At 35.5% G+C, this 20,224-nt stretch overlaps 2 protein-coding genes, 1 long non-coding RNA gene and 1 pseudogene across 3 annotated transcripts; 2 read left to right on the top strand and 2 right to left on the bottom strand.

Annotated features, from left to right (window-relative positions):
* Nucleotides 1-22: 22 nt before the first annotated feature.
* Nucleotides 23-5,421, top strand: LOC137731843 (glutamyl-tRNA(Gln) amidotransferase subunit B, chloroplastic/mitochondrial). The gene is made up of 9 exons (XM_088687667.1): nucleotides 23-250; nucleotides 645-1,311; nucleotides 1,653-1,861; nucleotides 2,593-2,733; nucleotides 2,820-3,023; nucleotides 3,517-3,714; nucleotides 3,791-3,859; nucleotides 4,719-4,835; nucleotides 4,949-5,421. The coding sequence occupies exons 2-9, from the start codon at nucleotides 681-683 to the stop codon at nucleotides 5,027-5,029; spliced, it is 1,650 nt and encodes a 549-aa protein (XP_088543793.1). The 5' UTR covers nucleotides 23-250; nucleotides 645-680; the 3' UTR covers nucleotides 5,030-5,421.
* A 25-nt stretch (nucleotides 5,422-5,446) lies between these two features.
* Nucleotides 5,447-6,736, bottom strand: LOC137732772 (F-box/kelch-repeat protein KIB1-like). The gene has a single exon (XM_068472046.2). It carries the CDS (start codon nucleotides 6,734-6,736, stop codon nucleotides 5,447-5,449), a length of 1,290 nt encoding a protein of 429 aa, XP_068328147.2.
* Nucleotides 6,737-7,207: 471 nt separating this feature from the next.
* LOC137732771 (mitogen-activated protein kinase kinase 9 pseudogene) lies at nucleotides 7,208-8,158 on the top strand (annotated as a pseudogene).
* Nucleotides 8,159-10,510: 2,352 nt separating this feature from the next.
* Nucleotides 10,511-11,199, bottom strand: LOC148690045 (uncharacterized). The gene is made up of 3 exons (XR_015957657.1): nucleotides 11,063-11,199; nucleotides 10,769-10,836; nucleotides 10,511-10,700 (listed from the first exon to the last, which is right to left on the bottom strand). It is a non-coding gene; the product is annotated as an uncharacterized LOC148690045 (long non-coding RNA).
* Nucleotides 11,200-20,224: the final 9,025 nt, after the last annotated feature.

Here is a 20,224-nt window from a genome sequence, read left to right as displayed (position 1 = left end):
ACCTCTTCTCTCGCCCACCACACGATCCTATTTTAGCCACTCCACTTGGTCACTCACTCCTTGCCATCCGCCATTGTTGCCTCCCCTTACCTCTCTTAATGCAACTGCTTCCGCCTCCTTCTTCCTCTGTCGACCCTACTCTTCTTCTTCTTCTTCTTCCTCTTGTTTAAGCAGCTGTGAGAGCTGCTCCAACTGTCCAACCGCGAGTCTGAACTCTGAACCAACCTATAACTTCTTCGACGAAGCACAGGTAAGTCTTCCCTTTTCCTCATTTGAATTCTGTTGTTGCCTTTCAAATTGTAATATATTACAATGAACACCCTTTTTTGCATTTTGTGTTGTGTTCTTGGGATAATTGTGATGCCCATCAGTTGTTTGATGGATTGTCTCCGTGGGAAAATCTTGCCTTTTGGCGAAACTGGAACTGAGTTTTGTGTTTGTGTTTGATGGCTTAAATTGGATTATGATGTGCTTTGTTTTCGAATATATTGTTCGAATAGGCGAATGGCACGGTTAGAAACCTAGGATTATATATTACTCCTGAAAAATATTACTTTCATTCAGTTGTAGCTGTTACAGTTAACTTAGACTCGTAGTCTTGCTTTTCAACTAATTCATGCGTTTCTTAATGGTTGGGAAGACAGCCCTTGCATTGTTTGATATCGAGCTGGGTTACGAAGATGGCTTCCACGATCTTTAGAAGCCTTCATACGAACCCTTGTTTGCTCCATCCAACTGCACTACTTAGAAGAAAAGATGTCATTTTGTATTGCACAATGAGAAGTGCACAAACCCAGACAGCCGCTACACAAGATAAGGTTAAGCCACAAGTGAAAGTAGCACCGAATATTCAGAACAAAACACTCGAGAAAGCCTCAAAGGACTATGAAGCAGTCATAGGTATAGAAACTCATGTCCAGCTCAACACTCTTACCAAGGCCTTTTGTAGTTGCCCGTATAATTATGGCTCTCCACCTAACACTAGCGTCTGCCCCGTATGCATGGGTCTGCCTGGTGCTTTACCCGTTTTGAACATGAAGGTCATTGAATCTGCAATTAAAGTCGGGCTTTCACTCAATTGCAAATTGTCATTCAACTCAAAGTTTGATAGGAAACAGTACTTTTACCCGGACCTTCCGAAGGGTTACCAAATATCACAGTTTGATGTTCCAATTGCCACCGGTGGCTACATTGATGTGGATCTTCCTTTGGAGTATGGTGGCGGGCATAGGAAATTCGGCATTACAAGAGTTCACATGGAAGAGGATGCAGGGAAGCTGCTTCATTCAGAAGGTGGAAGTTACTCACAGGAAAGTACCTTTCTTTTCATACTTTTAAATCAACATTGTTCTACATCTTATAAGTTATAAAATAGAGAACCACATTCTGTTTTTTTATTTTTTTTTCTCTGTGGAATTTCTTTATTTCCTATTTTCTTTTATTTGTTGTACTACTTTAAAGGTTTAATTAGATTCGTGTTGTGTTACGGATACTGCGTAAATTCAGTTTTGTATGTCCTTTGAATTTACTGTGGAATAACAATTACTATTTATGCATATATAGAAATCTACTTCTCATAGTTATGTAAGGTTATGAGAGGCTGAGGTTAACACTATCACTTTTCTGGATACTGTTTGTTTATTTCATGCAGGTTGATTTAAACAGAGCCGGGGTGCCCTTGCTTGAGATTGTTTCTGAACCTGATATGAGAACTGGTATTGAAGCTGCAGAATATGCTGCAGAATTACAGAGGTTGGTTCGGTACTTGGGAGTGAGTAATGGGAATATGCAAGAAGGTTCACTTCGTTGTGATGTGAATATCTCTGTTCGACCAATTGGGCACATAGAGTTTGGGACAAAGGTAAGTAGTTACTTTACACATTTTCTGTTTTTTTTTTTTTTTTTTTTTTTTTTCACAATTACAAATCTAGTATAAAGAGAAACACGGGAAAAAAAGAGAGAACAAAGAACTGGGGTGATTTACCAAAATTTCAAAATTTCAGCTATGGAAACTGATTGAAACTGCTGGTAGGTTCTTGGAATAAAGTAGAATTTGTTCTTTGCAAATAGTCCGTACTTTTATAAAGTTTTAAAGGAAATGCCGATTTTTTAGAAAAAGGTAGAATGATATTGGTACTTCTCAATGCATTCTCATTTGTTTCTCAAATTAAAGATGCCTTATTTCTAAAAGTTTCCTGCATTGAAGAATATCCACAGAATGTTATAATTTTTTTACCCTCTGGTGACATCTTCTCAGAAAGGAAGCATTTTGTGTTTCACAAAGATCTTACCTGAATGACATAATGAGTTATGGAAAATACTTTTTAACATAAAGAAACACACTATTAAATAGGTTATGTCAAGCCTTTATATCATCACTGTCAAAGTCACGGCCTTGGATTAGAAATCCACAGTTATAGCATGTACACAACCACTCACCTTAAGAAAGACAGAAGGACTGGAAGAAGGAAAAAAATGTTGCAATGTAAACTGACTGTAATGACTATTTTTCTCTTTGGCCAATTTTTGCTGTAGTACAATTATATATTGTTTTCAGGGACTGATGTAATTCTTCCTATTACATATTGGCAGGTGGAGATAAAAAATTTGAATTCATTTTCCTCTGTGAGCAGGGCAATAGATTATGAAATCTCCAGGCAGGTGCTTCTTCATAGTCAAGGCGAGGACAAAGAAATTGTACAGGAAACTCGTCTATGGGAAGAAGGAGCTCAGGTGATAGCACCTTTATCATCCTTATTGTGTAAAACGTTCCTCTGTGTCCAGCTACGTGCTTCTGTTAACTTTAATGTGCTGTTCAGAAAACAATTACAATGAGAAAGAAAGAAGGACTTGCTGATTACCGATATTTCCCAGAACCAGACCTTCCAGGAGTTTTCCTCACCCAAGACTATGTTGGTGGTATTCGTAATACATTGCCTGAACTTCCAGAAACGAAGCGTCGGAGATATGAAAAGATGGGTCTGAGTATGCAGGATGTTCTTTTTCTGGCCAACGACGTAAACGTAAGTTCTCTGGAATATTGTTCTGAATGCTTTCTCTGTCTTGGAGTTGCTTTAAATTTCTAGAATTTGAGAGTTAAAGGAAGAAACAGAAGTAGAAATTATGAATGCTTGCTCTGTTGGGAGTTGCTCTATATTCCTGAGCTCACATAATTCACACAAAGAAAGAAAGAAAGAAAGATCAGAAGAAAAATTAATATTTACTTACAATGCTAGCAATTGTACCTGGCGGGTTTGATGTCTGGCCATCTTTCTCTTGAGTGTCTATCAGTCTCTTACTGTGTTTTAAACCAGATGTTTTTAGTGTCAATGGCTGGTTCCCTTTTGAAATTGCTAAGAAAAACCTTTAGTTAGTCATTTCATCAGTTCAATGTTCAAGTGGTTGATGATTATCTAAATGGCATGATATGCATGCCTATTATTTTTGTTTTTGTCTTAAAAAATGGCATCATATGTAAGATATGAAGCGGGGCTGATTGCTTTATGTATACCATAGGTTGCAGAGTTTTTTGATACTACTATTACAAAGGGTGCTGATGTGAAGCTAGCTACCAACTGGATAATGGGTGATATTGCTGCCTACATGAAAAATGAAAAATTGACCATCAATGAGATTAAGCTTAGCCCCAAAGAGTTGGCTGAGTTAATAGCTTCCATAAAAGATGGGACTATTAGTGGGAAAATAGGAAAAGAGGTAACGGGTTTTCTTTTCTTCTTTCGGACTACATTTACAATTTTATGTATTTCTAAAAGATCAATGGAATTTGCAGATACTGTTTGAGCTTCTAGCCAAGGGTGGTACTGTGAAGGGGCTGATTGAAGAAAAAGATTTAGTACAGGCAAGTTCACTTTATTACCAGGCTTGTTATTTTTAAGGGAGTTTTAACTAAACACTTCCAGTACTGTTCACTTTTATAGAAAAACCACATTTTTACCTTTTTTGGTACTATTCACTACACCTTTGTTTGTCCTTTTTCCTTAAAACTAAAGTTTTTTTGGACTTTTCGTTAGTTTTCCTTATTTTTAAATGGTCAGATGTTTGAGGTGTGATTCATTCTTATAATTGTCTAAATTTTTTGGTCCTATTATAATTGTCTGTCTTGACTTTGAAACTTAATTGCCCTTATATCCGATGTTCATTAATTTTATCTGATTCTCCGATCCTATGCTAGATTAAAAATGTGCCGAAGGTTGAGCACCTTCTCAAGCATCATGGGCCTTAGCCTAATATAGCATTCATTCTTTTTTTTTTTGTGTTAACTTCAACATCGTCGCAATATTTCTAAAAAATAACAGTGTCGTCTAGATTCTGGATTATTTCCCGCTTACCAGATTGGTAAAATTGGTGGTATTGTATCTTATTTTTGGCATGTTTCGCAGATGTTATCTAGTTTCAGAGGTCAAACGACATTATTTTGATTTGTTTATTTGCCCCTACTTTATGTGAGTTAAAGTAAGGATAACACTGGAGATTCAAATACAATATAACAATTCATCTCACCCTAAAATAACTCATTGATCCTACTAATTTGTCTGCTTAGTTTCCAATTAGAGAGTATTTATGTTGGATGATGTCATAAAATTTATGCACAGCTGCATGCAGCCAATCAAACAGTGAAATAAAATCATCTTACGATGATAATATGGTTTAGAAGTTCGTAACAAATTAAGGGTCCTCTAATGACGTGTTTGTAACAGATAGTAGATCCTGCTGAGATTGAAAAAATGGTAGAAAAGGTGGTGTCGGAGAATCCAAAGCAGCTGGAACAATATCGTGGTGGAAAAACTAAACTGCAAGGTTATTTTGCTGGGCAGGTAAAATTTTGTGAAACAGTAATCCATATGCTCCGTTTTTAAGTCACGATTAAGCTATTAATAGTGTTTCTTAAGTTGAGTGAGATGGTTTTGAACATTTTAACCCTTTGCAGGTAATGAAGCTATCAAAAGGAAAAGCAAATCCAGGACTCCTAAACAAGATCCTTTTAGAGAAATTAAACGCCAAAAGCTGATAAAGTTCCAGATGATGCAATATCGTGGCCATCAATCGCAAACAAGCATTGTCAAAATCAAATGAATTCACTCAAGCTGAAGCGTTTTGACATTTTGTGGCCTCCAGTTTATCTTGCTTACGGTAGAAGCATATTTTGCAGCTACTGCTGAACCAGTAGTCAGCAGCCGCTTGAGATTGTTTACGTGCCTCATCCCGAGTATGGAATGAAGGTTACCTGGAGAATGTAGAAATGATTGGCTTCTATTTTTATACTTCCTGCTGTTGTTTGGTTGCTCTACATGCTAGAAAGCTGGATAGAGAAACATTGACTTGTAACATCACCCTCTTCCAGTAATTTTGGTGTTCAAATATTAATTTATATATAAAAGAAATGAGATCGATTACATAACACATCCATTTTGTGTACCATCTACTTTCACCATGGGTTAGGAACTATCCAAAAGGGTGGTGGATCAACTCTCCACTTCTCAAATTGGTAAATTGGCTTCACAACTTTGTTGCCGATGTTGTATATTCCTACATCATGACCACCATAACGATTGTCGTCAACACTGCCGGCGTTGAAATTGATCTCGTCCCATCGATCGTCCGTGAAGTAAATTGAGTTTTCTTCGCATTCTAGAAAATCGGGAGTCGATAATGACATTGATTGATTCCCGCCCAGAAATAAAGCTCGACCGCGCAAAGATTCAACTTTCTCCCACTTATTGGCTGTGAAATTCAACTTGAGGATATAAAACTGCAATGTTCTGTAGGGACAGAAGTAACCATACTCATCTAGATCCCCCTCAAGAATAGCCGTGCCCTCATGGTTGACAAAGTTGCCGATAACTCGCCCCACGGACAATATCTCACCCAAAGACTCCACCAAGTAAGTCTGAGTAGAATATTTGTCCTTGGAAAAGTCCTTAATTATATGATTTACGTTTTCTAGCTCTAAATATGGTTGATGAAGATTCATAGTTTTGATGGGAGTAGAGGAGTTGTTGAAGTCCCTCCACACTTCGACCGAGCCATCCCCCGCCAATGCATACAACTTCTCCTTGTGAAAAATAACATCACAATATTCTCCATGCACACCTTCTAAGCCTCTCCATCTGCTGCCCTCCTCCCCGTACTTACAAAATCCAAGTTTTGAAGATAACACACCATAAATTATCACAACAACAAAGTTGCCGTTGCAAGAAGGGTCGGAGGAGAGAATAGCTTTGCAAATAAAAGTCATGCGCAATTGTTCAATGATGTCAGGATTGCTGGTGCAATTTTGCAGAGACCAAATTTTTGGGAGTTGAATTCTACGCCGTGAAACGGGATTGAGAAGATGTGGGACTGCGTTGTTGTCCATGATCACCAGCCAACCGTGTGATGAACCAACACACCAATCATCATGACATTCTTGTAACAGGTTCTTGACAGTGTAAACTTCATCTTCTTTAAGGCTGTAGAAACAACGAGTGCTAATATCGTTGTGAACGTTTTCTTGATCACTAGGGAGCATTAGCCATGGAGAAGTCTGCGGAAACGATGTGGCATAATAACATTTCATGGCTTGATTCCAAGAAGAACAAACGGATTTAAATCGAAGCATGTCAAGGAAGGAGAGATTTTTCATTATTAACTCTAATATTTCAGATCGGAGGTCAGACCAATTTGGCGATGTTGTTCTTCTCTCTATGTGGCGACGGTGGTATACTTTTCCGAACATTGTTGAATGAATGGTCACGACGCTTTGTAAAGAGTGAACCGAAAGAGCAGACCCCACATATTATATAATGGACTTGAGTTTGGGGAATCCAGTTTGGGTTCGGAAACCAAACAAATTCAGGACTGTTTTAGGATCTAGGAATACTAGTCAAGGATGCATTAGGAAATTAGCTAGTTCCGAGTATCCTGCTAAAATTACTACTCATTTTAGGAAGGGTTGTGCCATCCACATAGCCCTATTTGCTTCTCACATAGTTTTTGTTAACTTACGTCCTTTGATCATCATCAATTCATTTTGATCCGACGGCTGAAAATTAAGAGGGTGTGTGAAAAGTAAAAAAGGATGTGTGGATATCACACCCCTTTAGGAAAACTATATATATCAAAGCCCTAGCTACTCAATGGCCATAATCCATAAACCTTGCTACGTACTCGAAACCCTACGACCTAGTTACTCAAAACTCTACTCACCATGGCTCTCATTCGAGGTCGGCAACTGAAGTCCTTGGCCCCTCTCTCCGTGCATGTGCACCGCCCATGTTTCTCTCTTCCCGTCCATCCTCCCGTACTGACGACAGCCACCAACCACTCCTCCACTTCAATCTCCGCTGCTGATCTCGAGACACTCGAACTCCTCGGCCAAGGTAATGGGGGCAAGGTCTACAAGGTTCGCCACAAGCAGACTTCCAGTACCTACGCTCTCAAACTCGTCAGCAACCATTCAGACCCCACGGTCAGGTGTAATCTCTTCCGCGAGATTGAGATCCTCCGCTGCACCGACTCTTCCCACATTGTCCGCTGTGAAGCCTTCTTTGAACAGCCCTTGGGAGACATCAAAATCCTCATGGAGTTCATGGACTCCGGCAGCCTCGAAACTTTACTCAAAGACAATGGCACCTTCTCCGAGGCCAAGCTTGCCCACGTGGCCCGTCAAGTGCTCAGCGGCCTGAACTATCTCCATACCCACAACATCGCTCACCGTGACATCAAGCCCGCCAATATTTTGGTGAACAGTAACATGGAATTAAAGATCGCCGACTTTGGTATCAGCAAGATCATGTCCTTAACCTCGGACGGCGCCTGCAGTTCTCCTGTCGGTACTTTCGCTTACATGAGCCCCGAAAGATTCAACAAGGAGAATTGTGGTGGCACTTACAGTGGCTACGCCAGTGACATATGGAGTTTCGGCCTGACCATCATGGAGCTCTACGTGGGTCGCTATCCACTCTTGCCCCAAGGCCAGAGTCCCGACTGGCCCTCCTTGATGTTAGCCATATGTTTTGGAGAGCCGCCGAGCTTGCCGGAGGGCGCTTCGCAGGAATTCAAGAGTTTTATTGAGGCTTGCTTGCAGAAGGAAGTCGGAAAGAGGTGGACTGCGGGTCAGTTGTTGAAGCATCCCTTCCTTTCCGATGTTGGTTTTTGAACGTTAATTTCTGTTGTACATTGATTGATTGATTCCCACGGAAAACCGAAATCCGATGAAACATAATTTTTTATGCTCCCATCCTTTTCTTATGCAATATTACGCAAAAAAAAAAAAAAAAAAAAAAAAAAAGTGTTGGACCAAATCATTTGCTTTGCACTCAAGTTTAAATTGCATTTTTGTATAGGGTAATGACTAATTTTTTTTAGACAAAATTTGCAAACCATGTGATGTACGTCGCCAATAAAAAATAACATGTTAATCAACACTTAAGTAGTAAACTACCAATCATCAACAACCACGTTATATGGTTCAAATAGATGCTATTCCTAGCATTACCATTATGTACCATCTCTCTCATTGGCCCCATAGAAGTAATGTCCACCAATATATGTTGATCCATCTCTAAAACAAAAATTGTACAAGTATGATATAAAAAATATAATAAGACTAGCATGTTTGTTTAACTATTGTTTTATGGAAAAAAAGGATGGCCAGAGAAAACAAAAGTAGAGAAGGATAAAATATCAAATGCGGATGTCTTCCTGCAGAATAATGAGGTTTTGGATAAATTATGTATAAAGATTACAATACATAAGGATTTGACAACACCCTAGATAGGTGTTTTCCTGCGAGAAGTATGCGGCACTTGACACTTGTGCAGGATAAGAGGAAACATGCACAGAGCGCTATTAAAGCAATGTGTAGCCGTTACATTACTCCTCTTATTTGTTATTCCGGAGGAATGTTAGCTATGTTTTCCTCTTGCTTTTTCTTATTTGCTTTATCCATTTAATGGATGCCATCTTAAGTTATTTTACACCTAAATGTATGTATCAATTGTGTTTAAAACTTTTCTTTTCTCCTTTTACTAGTGTCCCTAATTAACTCCCATATGACAACCAAATCATTAAATTATCCACTAAAATTTGACAAATCTATATATTTTAATTTTTAATATTATCTTTTGTACAAGTTTCACTTTTGGACTCTCATTTTTATTTTTGTTTATTTTTTTCTTCTAACATTATATTCAACAGAAAGTATTGTATTCAAACTTACGACATACACATGAAACATTGTTCCATCGAGCTCGATATCTTTCTTTTCAAAATCTTGAACATGCTGACACTAAGTGGGGAACTCTACACCCTAAGTAGTGGCTATAGTTGGTCTTAAACCATAAGTCATGACCATCCTTCCTCGTTTCTTTTTCAGAATAACATGTTGATAATCCAACTCTACTTGAAAAAACTTAACAAAAATAGAAAAGAAGCATATATATATATATATATAAAGTAAAATTATTAATTAAAATAATTAGATCTGTCAAATTTTGGTGAATAATTTAATGATTTATTTGACATATAGGATTTTTAATTAGTAGATGGAGAAGAAACAAGTTTTAAACACAACTAATACATAGGCAAGTGGCCCTTTTCCACAGTGGTGTAAATGAGTTGAGTCCTTGCATGACGGCATAGGTTCAAACCCCGTCGGTGGCACAACTAATACATAGATTTAGGTGTCACATAAATTAACATGGCATTGATTGAGTTAGAAAGGCAAATGAAGAGAAATGTAAAAAGGATAACCTCCTGTTGAGCCGGCACCACTTCCAAATAGGGAAACAATTCAAATGTTAAAACAAATTGTGTTAATGAGGATTATACACTTTTTTTTTCCTCTTTCTACACACCCTTGTTTAATTATGTTCACTATTTCGTTTCGTTTATTCAATGTTATGGTTATAAATAAAGAGAAATGTGTAAAAGGAAAAAACATTGCGTGGTTATCATTTCTCTTAATTTGTTGTCTAATAATATGGTCTTTGAAACCCTTGGAGGTTAGATATATGTAGATTTCATTTTTTTTTCTTTTAAAAAAATGATAAACACAAACTATTTTTCTCCTTCTGCACACTTTCATTATTAAGTGGATATTGTTTATGTTTGATTTATTCAATTTAATAAATAAATAAGAGTATGTGAGAGGCTAAAAAATATGAGTGAACTATGTTAAGTTTATGTTTTTCTTCCAATTATCTTCAACCTTGTTTAGGTTGCAGGACTTTTACTCGGATACCTAACAAAAAAAAAAAAAAAAAAAAAAACCTTTTCTAAACGAAAATAATTAGTCGGGCAAAATAATTTTTCGTCACCTTAGGTTTTGACTGACAACAATTCGTTACGGAAAGTTTGTGGCGGAAAACGCGTAACACAAAATTTTACTTGACAAAAATAAAAAAATCATTTGGCAAAACTACTTTGCCCGACCAAACTCTTTCATTTGGCAAAGTTTTATTTTATGAAAGGCTTTCGAAAATCATTTACCAATATATGTTGATCCATACTCAACCTATGTTCACCTGAAAGGCTTTCGAAATGACATCGTCATGAAGGGCAACATGGTTTCAGCAATTGCAGCACCTGTGCAACCTCGGCCCAACCAATTCCGCCATCGAAAATCGAGATTACTACGAACGAACAGACCCCTTAAAGCCAAAATATACAAAATCAAGACCCTCTCCTTACAAAGCATCCTGCAATCAGCATAACTTCTTAGCAAAAAATCAAAATTACAAAAATTCAAGAGTAACAAAATGCTTACCTTTTTAAACCAAAAGATATTGGTCTATATGATTTTGGATGGATATCAACTAATCTTGTATGCAATTTCTGTTGACAGAACAAAACAGGACAGTGATTACGTGTAGAATCAAACAACTTAAGCCAATGATTAAGAGCAGTAATGGTGATTAGTTAAGCCAATAATTGCACAAAAACCCAACTTCAAAAATCACCACAAGATCAGAAACAAGGTAAAACTAAATCACAATAATTGGAAATGAATCGTGGCTTAAAAATAAAACCCAGAATTTAAAAAGTGAAAGAATTATTTCACCTTGTCCTTTCCCAAAGGCTCTCAGTTGCAAGTGTTGAACTAGAAGTAAATTAGGAGAGAAGAGAAGGAGAAGGAAATGAGGAGAGGAGAAAAGGGGGGAGGAAGGGGGAAGGGAGAAGGCACCGCCAAAGAAGTGATGGAGAGGTCTTATTTTGGAAAATTTTCATTACTCTTGGTTAAAACCAACATAAACATTTTTTAAAATATAAACTGACAGAAAAAAAAGGCGGCAAAAATCCCCCCAAAATTTTAAATTCCCCCCCCCCCACCAAAATTTTGTTACGATTTTAAAAAATAAAATAATAATTATTGGGTTTAATAAATAAATAAATAATATGTATTTAAATAGAATACGTTTTTAAAAATTAAATAAATAATTGTTTGGTTTAATAGATGATAACCGATGTAAAATATGCAATAAAGAAACAAAAAGATAATTGTACAATGAAAATGTCATCACACAAACTAAATATTGTCTAATTAATACTTAAAAAACATAAATAAAAATTTAGCACAAATTACTTTTCCCACTTCAAAATTTAGGCAAATTTAACAGAGATATGCATTCTACGAAACTAGTTTCAATGATCTAACCATCAAACTTGTTTGTAGATCCTACAAGATCGCATATGTAAAAAATCGCAAAAAAAAAAAAAAAACATTCAGAGATTAGGTAATGGAACAAAAGTTTTTTACGGTTATAAATGAAAAATCACAATTTAACGGTTATTTTAGCTCCAGTTTTGATGATTTTTTTACAGCTACACTCCTCAATCCTATAAGAATGTAATGAATGATTTCGATCTTCAATTTAAAATATTTACACTAGTGGATACCACAAAATCTTATTTTATACTTAATGGAAGTATAATATTAACTATAAATGTTTGTTTAATCTACCGTTTTGATGCAATATGCATTCTACGAAACTTTTTTCAATGATCCAACTGTCAAACTTATTTGTACACACTCTAAGATTGCATACATAAAAAATCGTAAAAAACAAACATTCAGAGATTAGGTAACGGAACAAAAGTTTTTGACGGTTATAAACAAAAAATCACAATTTAACGGTTATTTTAGCTCCGATTTTAATGATTTTTGCAATGAATAAATTTGATCTTCAATTTAAAATATTTACACTAGTGGATACCATAAAATCTTATTTTATATATATAGGAGTATAACATTAACTCTTAAGTGTTTATTTAATCTACCGTTTTGACACGATACACATTCTATAAAACTTTTTTCAATGATCTAACAGTCAAATTTGTTTGTACACACTCCGAGATCGCATACGTAAAAATCGTAAAAAATAAACGTTCAGAGATTAGGTAACGGAACAAAAGTTTTCGATGGTTATAAACGAAAAATCACAATTTAATGGTTATTTTAGCTCCGATTTTGATGATTTTTTTATAGCTACACTCCTCAACCCTATAAGAATGCAATGAATGAATTTGATGATCTTCAGTTTAAAATATTTGCACTAGCGGATAAATCTTATTTTATTCTTAATGGAAGTATAACATTAACTCTTAAGAGTTTGTTAAATCTATGAATTTGATAGGATATGCATTCTACGAAACTAGTTTCAATGATCTAACTGGGAAATATGTTTGTATATACTCCAAGATAGCATGTGTAAAAATTCACAAAAAAAAAAAAAAAAACATTCAGAGATTAGGTAACTGGACCATGAGTGGAAAAAAAAAAAAACATTCAAAGATTATTTTGGCGGCCACACTAAATATCCGCCAAAAATTTATGTCGGATATAACCGACATGATTGCATTGTTATCCGACACTAACTAAATTTATGTCGGATATAACCGACATGATTGCATTGTTATCCGACACTAACTGAATGATGTGTTAGATATATTTTATCCGACATAATGGCTTATTAAACCGTCACCATTATCCGACACCTAAAGCTAATATTGTAGTAGTGGCATAACACAATGTTTAATAGTAGGACACATCTGCTAAACTAAGCAAAAACTATTTGAACTAGGGGAATGACATAGGTACACCATGGCGTCCTGTGCCAATTAAATAAGAATATGTGGGCAAAAGGTTACACAAATCTGTATTTCTTTGCTACATGATGCCATCTTTACAGTATACTTGTGTCATGTAAGTCCTCTTCGAACCAAATCACAATTCATTAATTTACAAACAAAACATTACAAAAGCTCATCTTGATTAAATGTGTAGCCCAAGTTAAAGCAAATATTATGGTACATAATTAAGTAAAAAAGCACATAATACAAACAACACAAAACTTTGTGTGAGCTAAATGGGCGACAAAGATCATATATAATTGAAATTTGAGTTAAATGCACCAAACTCAAAGCAAGCTTAATGTATTAAATGTACTTAATAGTACATTGAAGGATTAAACATCATAATAAATGGATACCTACCAAACTATTAAATGTACTTAATAGTACAATGAAGGATTAATCAATATAACGTTTTAAAATAATAAAATAGTCAATTTCTGTTGGTTATAACCGCCATCATTAACTTAAAAACCACCAGGATATGTTAAAAATATTTTAAAAAAAGAATTCAAAAATAGTGGCGGTTATAACCGACAATATTTCATTGTTATCTGACACTAAATATCCGCTAGGAATTTATGTCGGATATAACCGACATGATTTCATTGTTATCCGACACTAACTAAATAATGTGTCGGATATCTTTTATCCAATATAATAACTAATTAATGACACTTGAACAACATGACTTCCTTCCGGTTTATGTATAACAACTAAACCACACTTATAATTATCTATTTAGTTCAGGCAAGTTCACTTTATAATTACCAGGCTTGTTATTTTTATATGGTCAGATGTGTGAGATGTGATTCTTTCTTATAATTATCTATTGTTTTGGTCCGATTAAAATTGTGTCCCCACTTTTAAACTATAATTGCCGCTATATGCGACGTTCAGTAGTTTTATCTGATTCTCTGATCCTGTGATAGATTTAAAATGTGCAGAAGTTGAGCACCTTCTCAACCATCCTGTGCCTTAGCCTAATATAGCATTCATTCCTTTTTTTGTGTCAACTTCAACACCTATCACCACAATATTTCTAAAAATAACATAGTGTCGTCTAGACTCTGGATTATTTCCAGCTTACCAGATTGTTAAAATTGGTGGTTTTGCATCTTATTTTTGGGATGTTTCGCAGATGTTTTCGAGTTTCAGACGTCAAAAGACATTATTTTGATTTGTTTATGTGCCCCTACTTAATGTGATGAGTTAAAGTTGGGATAACAGTGGAGATTCAAATACAATATATAATTCATCCCAACCTAAAATAACTGATGGATCCTACTAATTTGTCGACTTAGTTTCCAACTAGAGAGTACTTTTGTTAGGTGATGTATTATAAAATTTAACAGCCAATCAAACAGTGAAATAATATCATCTTATGATGATAATATTGTATAGAACTTCGTAACAAATTAAGGGTCCTCTAGTGACTTGGGTTTGTAACAGATAGTAGATCCTAGCTACTGGCTGAGATTGAAAAAATGGTAGAAAAGGTGGTGTCGGAGAATCGAAAGCAGCTGGAACAATGTCGTGGCGGAAAAACTAAACTGCAAGGTTATTTTGCTGGGCAGGTAAAATTTTGTGAAACTGTAATCCATATGCTCCGTTTTTAAATCATGATTAAGCTATTAATAGTGTTTCGTAAGTTGAGTGAGATGGTTTTGGACATTCTAACCCTTGCAGGTAATGAAACTATCAAAAGGAAAAGCAAATCAATGGCTCCTAAACAAGATCCCTTCAGAGAAAGTTAAACGCCAAAAGCTGATAAAGTTCCAGATGATGCAATATCGTGGCCATCAATGGCAAACCAGCATTGTTAAAATCAAATGAATTCACTCAAGCTGAAGCGTTTTTGACATTTTGTGGCCTCAAGTACGATAGAGATATGTTGTAACAATAAGATTGTGACAAGTGTCACAATCTTAGAGAGGTAGTTAGTTTGTTAGAAGTGTTATGAATTGTATAAATACCAAGCAGGGATGAAGACAGAGATTTGTATGAGCGGAGGCATCCTCAAACAACAAAGTCACAATTAAAAATCTCAAGAATTTATTGAACAAAATACTAATATATTAATCCATAAAGTTTTTCATACAACATATTACAATATTCCTCGAATCATTTTCATGTTTTGAAAGCGTTGCATAACAATATCATTACCAATACCATTAAATCTCTTTCTATAAAAATAATCATTTTATCATTCATCCATTGATCTCTAAATTAGAAAGCTAAATTCTAAATTGAAATGCCAAAAACAAATTAATGAAGTAACGTCATATAAAATACATTGTGGAGTAAAATTCTTGTGTTGAATTTTGATAATTGATTACTTGAACTCCAACTATCTGTAACACTCCAAATTCAATTGAGTTTTGGTTGAATGAAAGGGGAGGGAAAATTTGGAGAAGTTGAGGACTGGAATTGCTTTGCTGTACGTGGTGGGATGAGTTTTGTGTGCATTAACGACCTAGGGTTAGAAAAACAAGGAGGCACAATTAAATTAATTGTTAATTAAATTATCATCAGGTAGGGCATTTGGGATCCAAAATGGTAGACTAGTTTAGGGCTGGTTCTTGAGAACTGGAACGCAACCATACATTTTTTTTGAATGAGTGGGGGCATCTGCCCCTAGGCCTACACTAGCTCCGTCCTTGATATACCAAGTCAATGTACTTTCTTAATCATCAAGAAATTAATACAAGAAAGCTTAAGGATCTCTCTCTCTCTCCCCCCTTTCTCTCTGATATTCTCTCTCTCCTTCTTTCTCTCTCTAACCATAAATTTATGTAGATTGACATGGTATCAATTGCCATTGCTCGCGCTTGATCTTCATTCCTTTCCTGCTTCCGCTACTCAAGATTCTTACTTTGACTACCTCTGCGATCGACAATTGAAGGTTTGATCGACTCGATTTCCTCTTCTCCACAATCTAGGGTTTTGTGGTGTTCTGAATTGACATTTGCAATCTCAGTTCTTCTTCTAGTTTCTTTGATATATACATAACAAGTGTTTGACATTTTCTCGCACTCAGCCTTTTGGTGCAATTAGAAAATGTGCCCGTACTTTGCTGCGGGGATTTGAATGTATTAGTCGCAACATGCATGAATAGTTTCCACACAAAGCAACTAAAAATATGTTGTAGCACCTAAGAACCAATGAACAATTGTGACATCTTACTCATGTGAGACAGGCCAATCCCTATTTCAAATCCCTATTGAACAAAAGTCCTATTTCTTCTTCAAATTGAATCACCATCATTGATCAAGCAATTAAACATTCCTACAGGCAAATAATTGACTCAAGAGTTGAGCAGATATATAAGGATTGGAAAAAGGGGAAGCAAATAAACTATATAATTTAACAAAAGGAAAGGTCAACTCAACTCTTCGAATTAAACTATATATCTAATTTACCAAAAAACTTAAATTTACAGTTTACCTGATACAAGCACTTAATTTTTCTATTTAAAACTTACCCATTCTTGATAAGTAAAATATAGCTCAAGCTTAATTTATTAACAACTTAATGCATTTCAAAAGTATTTTCTGTTGTGGCGAGAAGGAGAAGTTACAACCAACCCGCCTTTACTTTTTACTTTTTGCAAATGCATATGTATAGTTTACTTGCACCCTCGTACCAAGTGTCTTGAGCTGTTACCTATCCTCCACATGTAGCAGTTTTCCTCCTCAGCATGGGAACCTCTTCTGCACGACTGGACTACAGAGAGGGAGAAAAACATTATTAGGAAAACACATTAAACTCAAAACCATCACACTAAAGATATTTTCAAACAAATCATAATCCATGTCACACGAAGTGCATCCAACTCAAAGGCAAGACTAAGCAAACACAAAAAATGTATAAAAACCCAAGAAAAGTAGAAGTGTAACAATATTGTTATGCATTTGTAATTATTCTCACATATAACAACCATAAGAATTTGATGATCTTGTTACTCAAGCTCCAAGGAAAAATGAAATAAAATTCAATGATTAAAATTAATCCTTATGTAAATGTATTCCCCACATCTATATCATTCAAGTACAACGAAATTCAACGGTTTCAACAAAAAAAAAAAAAAAAAAAAAAATCCTCATGGACTTGAGTTCAAAACATTCAAGTACAACGTAATTGAAACTTGTGCAAGTTCCATGAAAACATAACATACAAACAAAATTCAAAGTAGAAAGAAAAACTTGGACATGAGAACCGAAACTAATATTTGTAAGGGGTATAGTTTACTCACATTATCGTACTTTCTTTCTCTCACTATCACATTCCCACCCACCGAATCGAAGATCCGCACGAATGGGTGACATTCTCACTCACAATTTTTCTCTTCTCTCCCTATTGTATAAACACATTGCACCATAAAATGGCTCTACATGAGAGAGAGAGAGAGAGAGAGAGAGAGAGAGAGAGAGAGAGCACAAAGTCATAAATCTTGAAACATTCCAACGTTACTAAAGCTGTAGTACATAGTGAGCACCAATGATACCGCACCAGTCCAAAGAGCATATCACTCACCAGCTAATCTCGCTTGAAATGATGGGAAAGAACCTTCATTGATCTTCAATCCATTGAGATAACCCAAATGAATAAGAGAAAAACACACGGGACAAAGAACCAGAGAAGCAGAAACAAAGTTCTATGCACAAAAATTTTGTGCAAGTAAAAAAACATCTAGTTGTACTGAGACTTGAATGATCCATGTTTTGTAATATAACTTAAACCCAACCATGAATTTACAAAAATTTTACGTAGAATTATTAACATAACTCAGAAAAAAAGACTCAACTTTGCAATTAAATTTCTTACATAACTTAAACTCGACAATTTTAACTAATTAGATTCATCCGCAAAATAGATTTTAACATAATTTCAGAGAGTTTCTTCTAACCAAGTAAACCATTACTCAACAAAAAAACATGTAGACAAAGCTCTTATCAAAATCACAATATTGTAATGAACGGGAAGTTCAAAATAATCTCAGCTAGGCACTTTTCCAATACGAAGGAAAAATCTACTTTATAAGAACTTAACTTAATAAACGAAACCATCAATTTAGTCACCTAAAATTCATAAACAACATAGAAAACAACTCCAGATCCTCAAGTTTACACATATATGAGCAAAAGGTCAAGTTTTTACAAAACACTCATCCCACAACATGAAAAAGCAGATTGAAAAATTTAATTTTTGTATAAAAATAAGCCAAAGGTTCAATTTTTACAGACATTGTCATTTTATACACAATAAGAACACCTAACCCAAACAATAACCAAAGATGTGTATCTGAATTAAGTAGGCAGATGCTTTGCAAGGCTTTCTTCAATATCATGTAATATTCCCTTTTCATCTTTCCTATATGATACAATAAATTGTTCAAATTCAGATGTAAATAAGAGAATCTGCCACTATACTATTAGGGTGCGTTTGTTTGGGCTCCTTAACCCTCACTGGACTGGATTGGACTACACATTAGTGCAGTCCTGTGTTTGTTACTTACACGGACTAAGTTTAATGGGATAAAACCGGACTCGCGTGGACTATATCCGTCACTAGGAGGTCTTAGCGAGACCCCCCAAATACCATGGGATTGCTAAGACCTCGCCTGCTCGCTTCGCCAACATCACCTACACCCACCAACCCAGAACTGCAGAGAACCTAGAATCCAGAATCAAGTTATCTCGTTTCGAATTGTGGAGAACCCAGAATTGCCAGTTCTTCGTCTGCTCGTTCGAATCGCGGAGAACCCAAAGCCCAGAACCCAGATCTTTGTCTGATGAGCTTGGCTGTTCCCTTCTCTTTCTAGAAATGGACGGTTTTCTCTCTGCCTCACCACCAACACTACCCCCTTCTTTCTCACTCGCACTCGTCTTCTTCCTTCACTTTCTTGCACAACCCAAAATTTCCCTCTAAGGCTCAAGAAATGGGTTGTTTTCAGTTCCAGGGAGGAGCCAAAGCTCAACCCTTTGGACCAAATGGAGCTCAAGTTCGTCGATTTGCAGATCCGATGATCGATGAAGCCTCTGCAAATTGAAAAAAAAAAATGGGGATTTTTATGGGTTTGATTTGAAGAGAAAAGTAAATTAAAAGAAGATAAATATGGGTTTGAATTCAAGAGAAAGTAAATGAAAAGAAGAGAAGATATGGGTTTTATTTTTTCTGGTTTGAGTTTAGCAAATCTGGGCGTGAAGAACCAGAGCAAATGAACAAAGCAAAAAAAAGAGACAGGGGAGAGAGAGTCAAATAAAAATAGGTGTAATTTGTTTATTTTTTTTAAGATAAAAAAGTGTATTAATAATAGTAAAATATTTTAGTCTGTGATTTAGTCCGATAGTACACCAAACACTTCATTATTCTTATCCAGCTTAGTCCAAGCCAAGACAGTCTAGCTTAGTCCCGGAAGTTAGTCCAGTTCGAAATAGTCCGATGCAACAAACGCACCCTTACAGTTGCTAGTCCTGAACAATAATGCAAGTGTAGCTTCTCTCAGTCGAGAACTTCATCAAATAGACTATAATAAAATCTAATGTAATATGTCAAAAATTAAAATAAAAATAAAAAAAACAAAAAGGAAAGCGATCATTTGAAGGCACTGTAATGCTTTTGCCATCGTACATTGGCAGCATTTAATTGATGCATGTATTGTTCAATGAAATCATTTGCTTGGCTAAAAAAGTTAAAATACAATAAACACAATGATATCCAATTTATGAGAAATCATGTAGAAGCAAATGTAAATGATAATGGAATCATGATTGCGAATGAGAAACACAAACCTGCCAAAAAGAAAACCCATTATAGCGTGCAAAGTACTTGCATCGTATTTTTTTTTATTGCATCATCCATTTCGCAACACATTAAAAAAACATTGTGTGGAAAAGCTTTGCTATGACGATTAGGTTTTGCGAAAAATAATACGAAAAAAATAAAGAAACAATTACTAAAAAGACATAATAATGGCCTACTAATAACAAAATACACTCTTCAACAATGCACACAAACATGTGAGTTGAAATTTTGAAACATTCGACAACAAAAAGAAAGAAGCGCAAAATTAGAAGAAAAGAAAGAGATG

Source organism: Pyrus communis, chromosome 16 (assembly GCF_041283825.1).
Source record: "Pyrus communis isolate YQ-2024b chromosome 16, ASM4128382v1, whole genome shotgun sequence".
In the NCBI taxonomy this organism is placed as follows: Eukaryota; Viridiplantae; Streptophyta; class Magnoliopsida; order Rosales; family Rosaceae; genus Pyrus; species Pyrus communis.
This window is presented reverse-complemented; position numbering and strand designations above follow the sequence as displayed.

Bases quoted from the DNA above. Each gene is read 5' to 3' on its own strand.
- LOC137732772 (XM_068472046.2), bottom strand. From the start codon at position 6,736: ATGTTCGGAAAAGTATACCACCGTCGCCACATAGAGAGAAGAACAACA.
- LOC137731843 (XM_088687667.1), top strand. From the start codon at position 681: ATGGCTTCCACGATCTTTAGAAGCCTTCATACGAACCCTTGTTTGCTC. The intron at 3,715-3,790 runs GTAACGGGTTTT...TGGAATTTGCAG, and splicing joins GTGGGAAAATAGGAAAAGAG to ATACTGTTTGAGCTTCTAGC. The intron at 4,836-4,948 runs GTAAAATTTTGT...AACCCTTTGCAG, and splicing joins AAGGTTATTTTGCTGGGCAG to GTAATGAAGCTATCAAAAGG.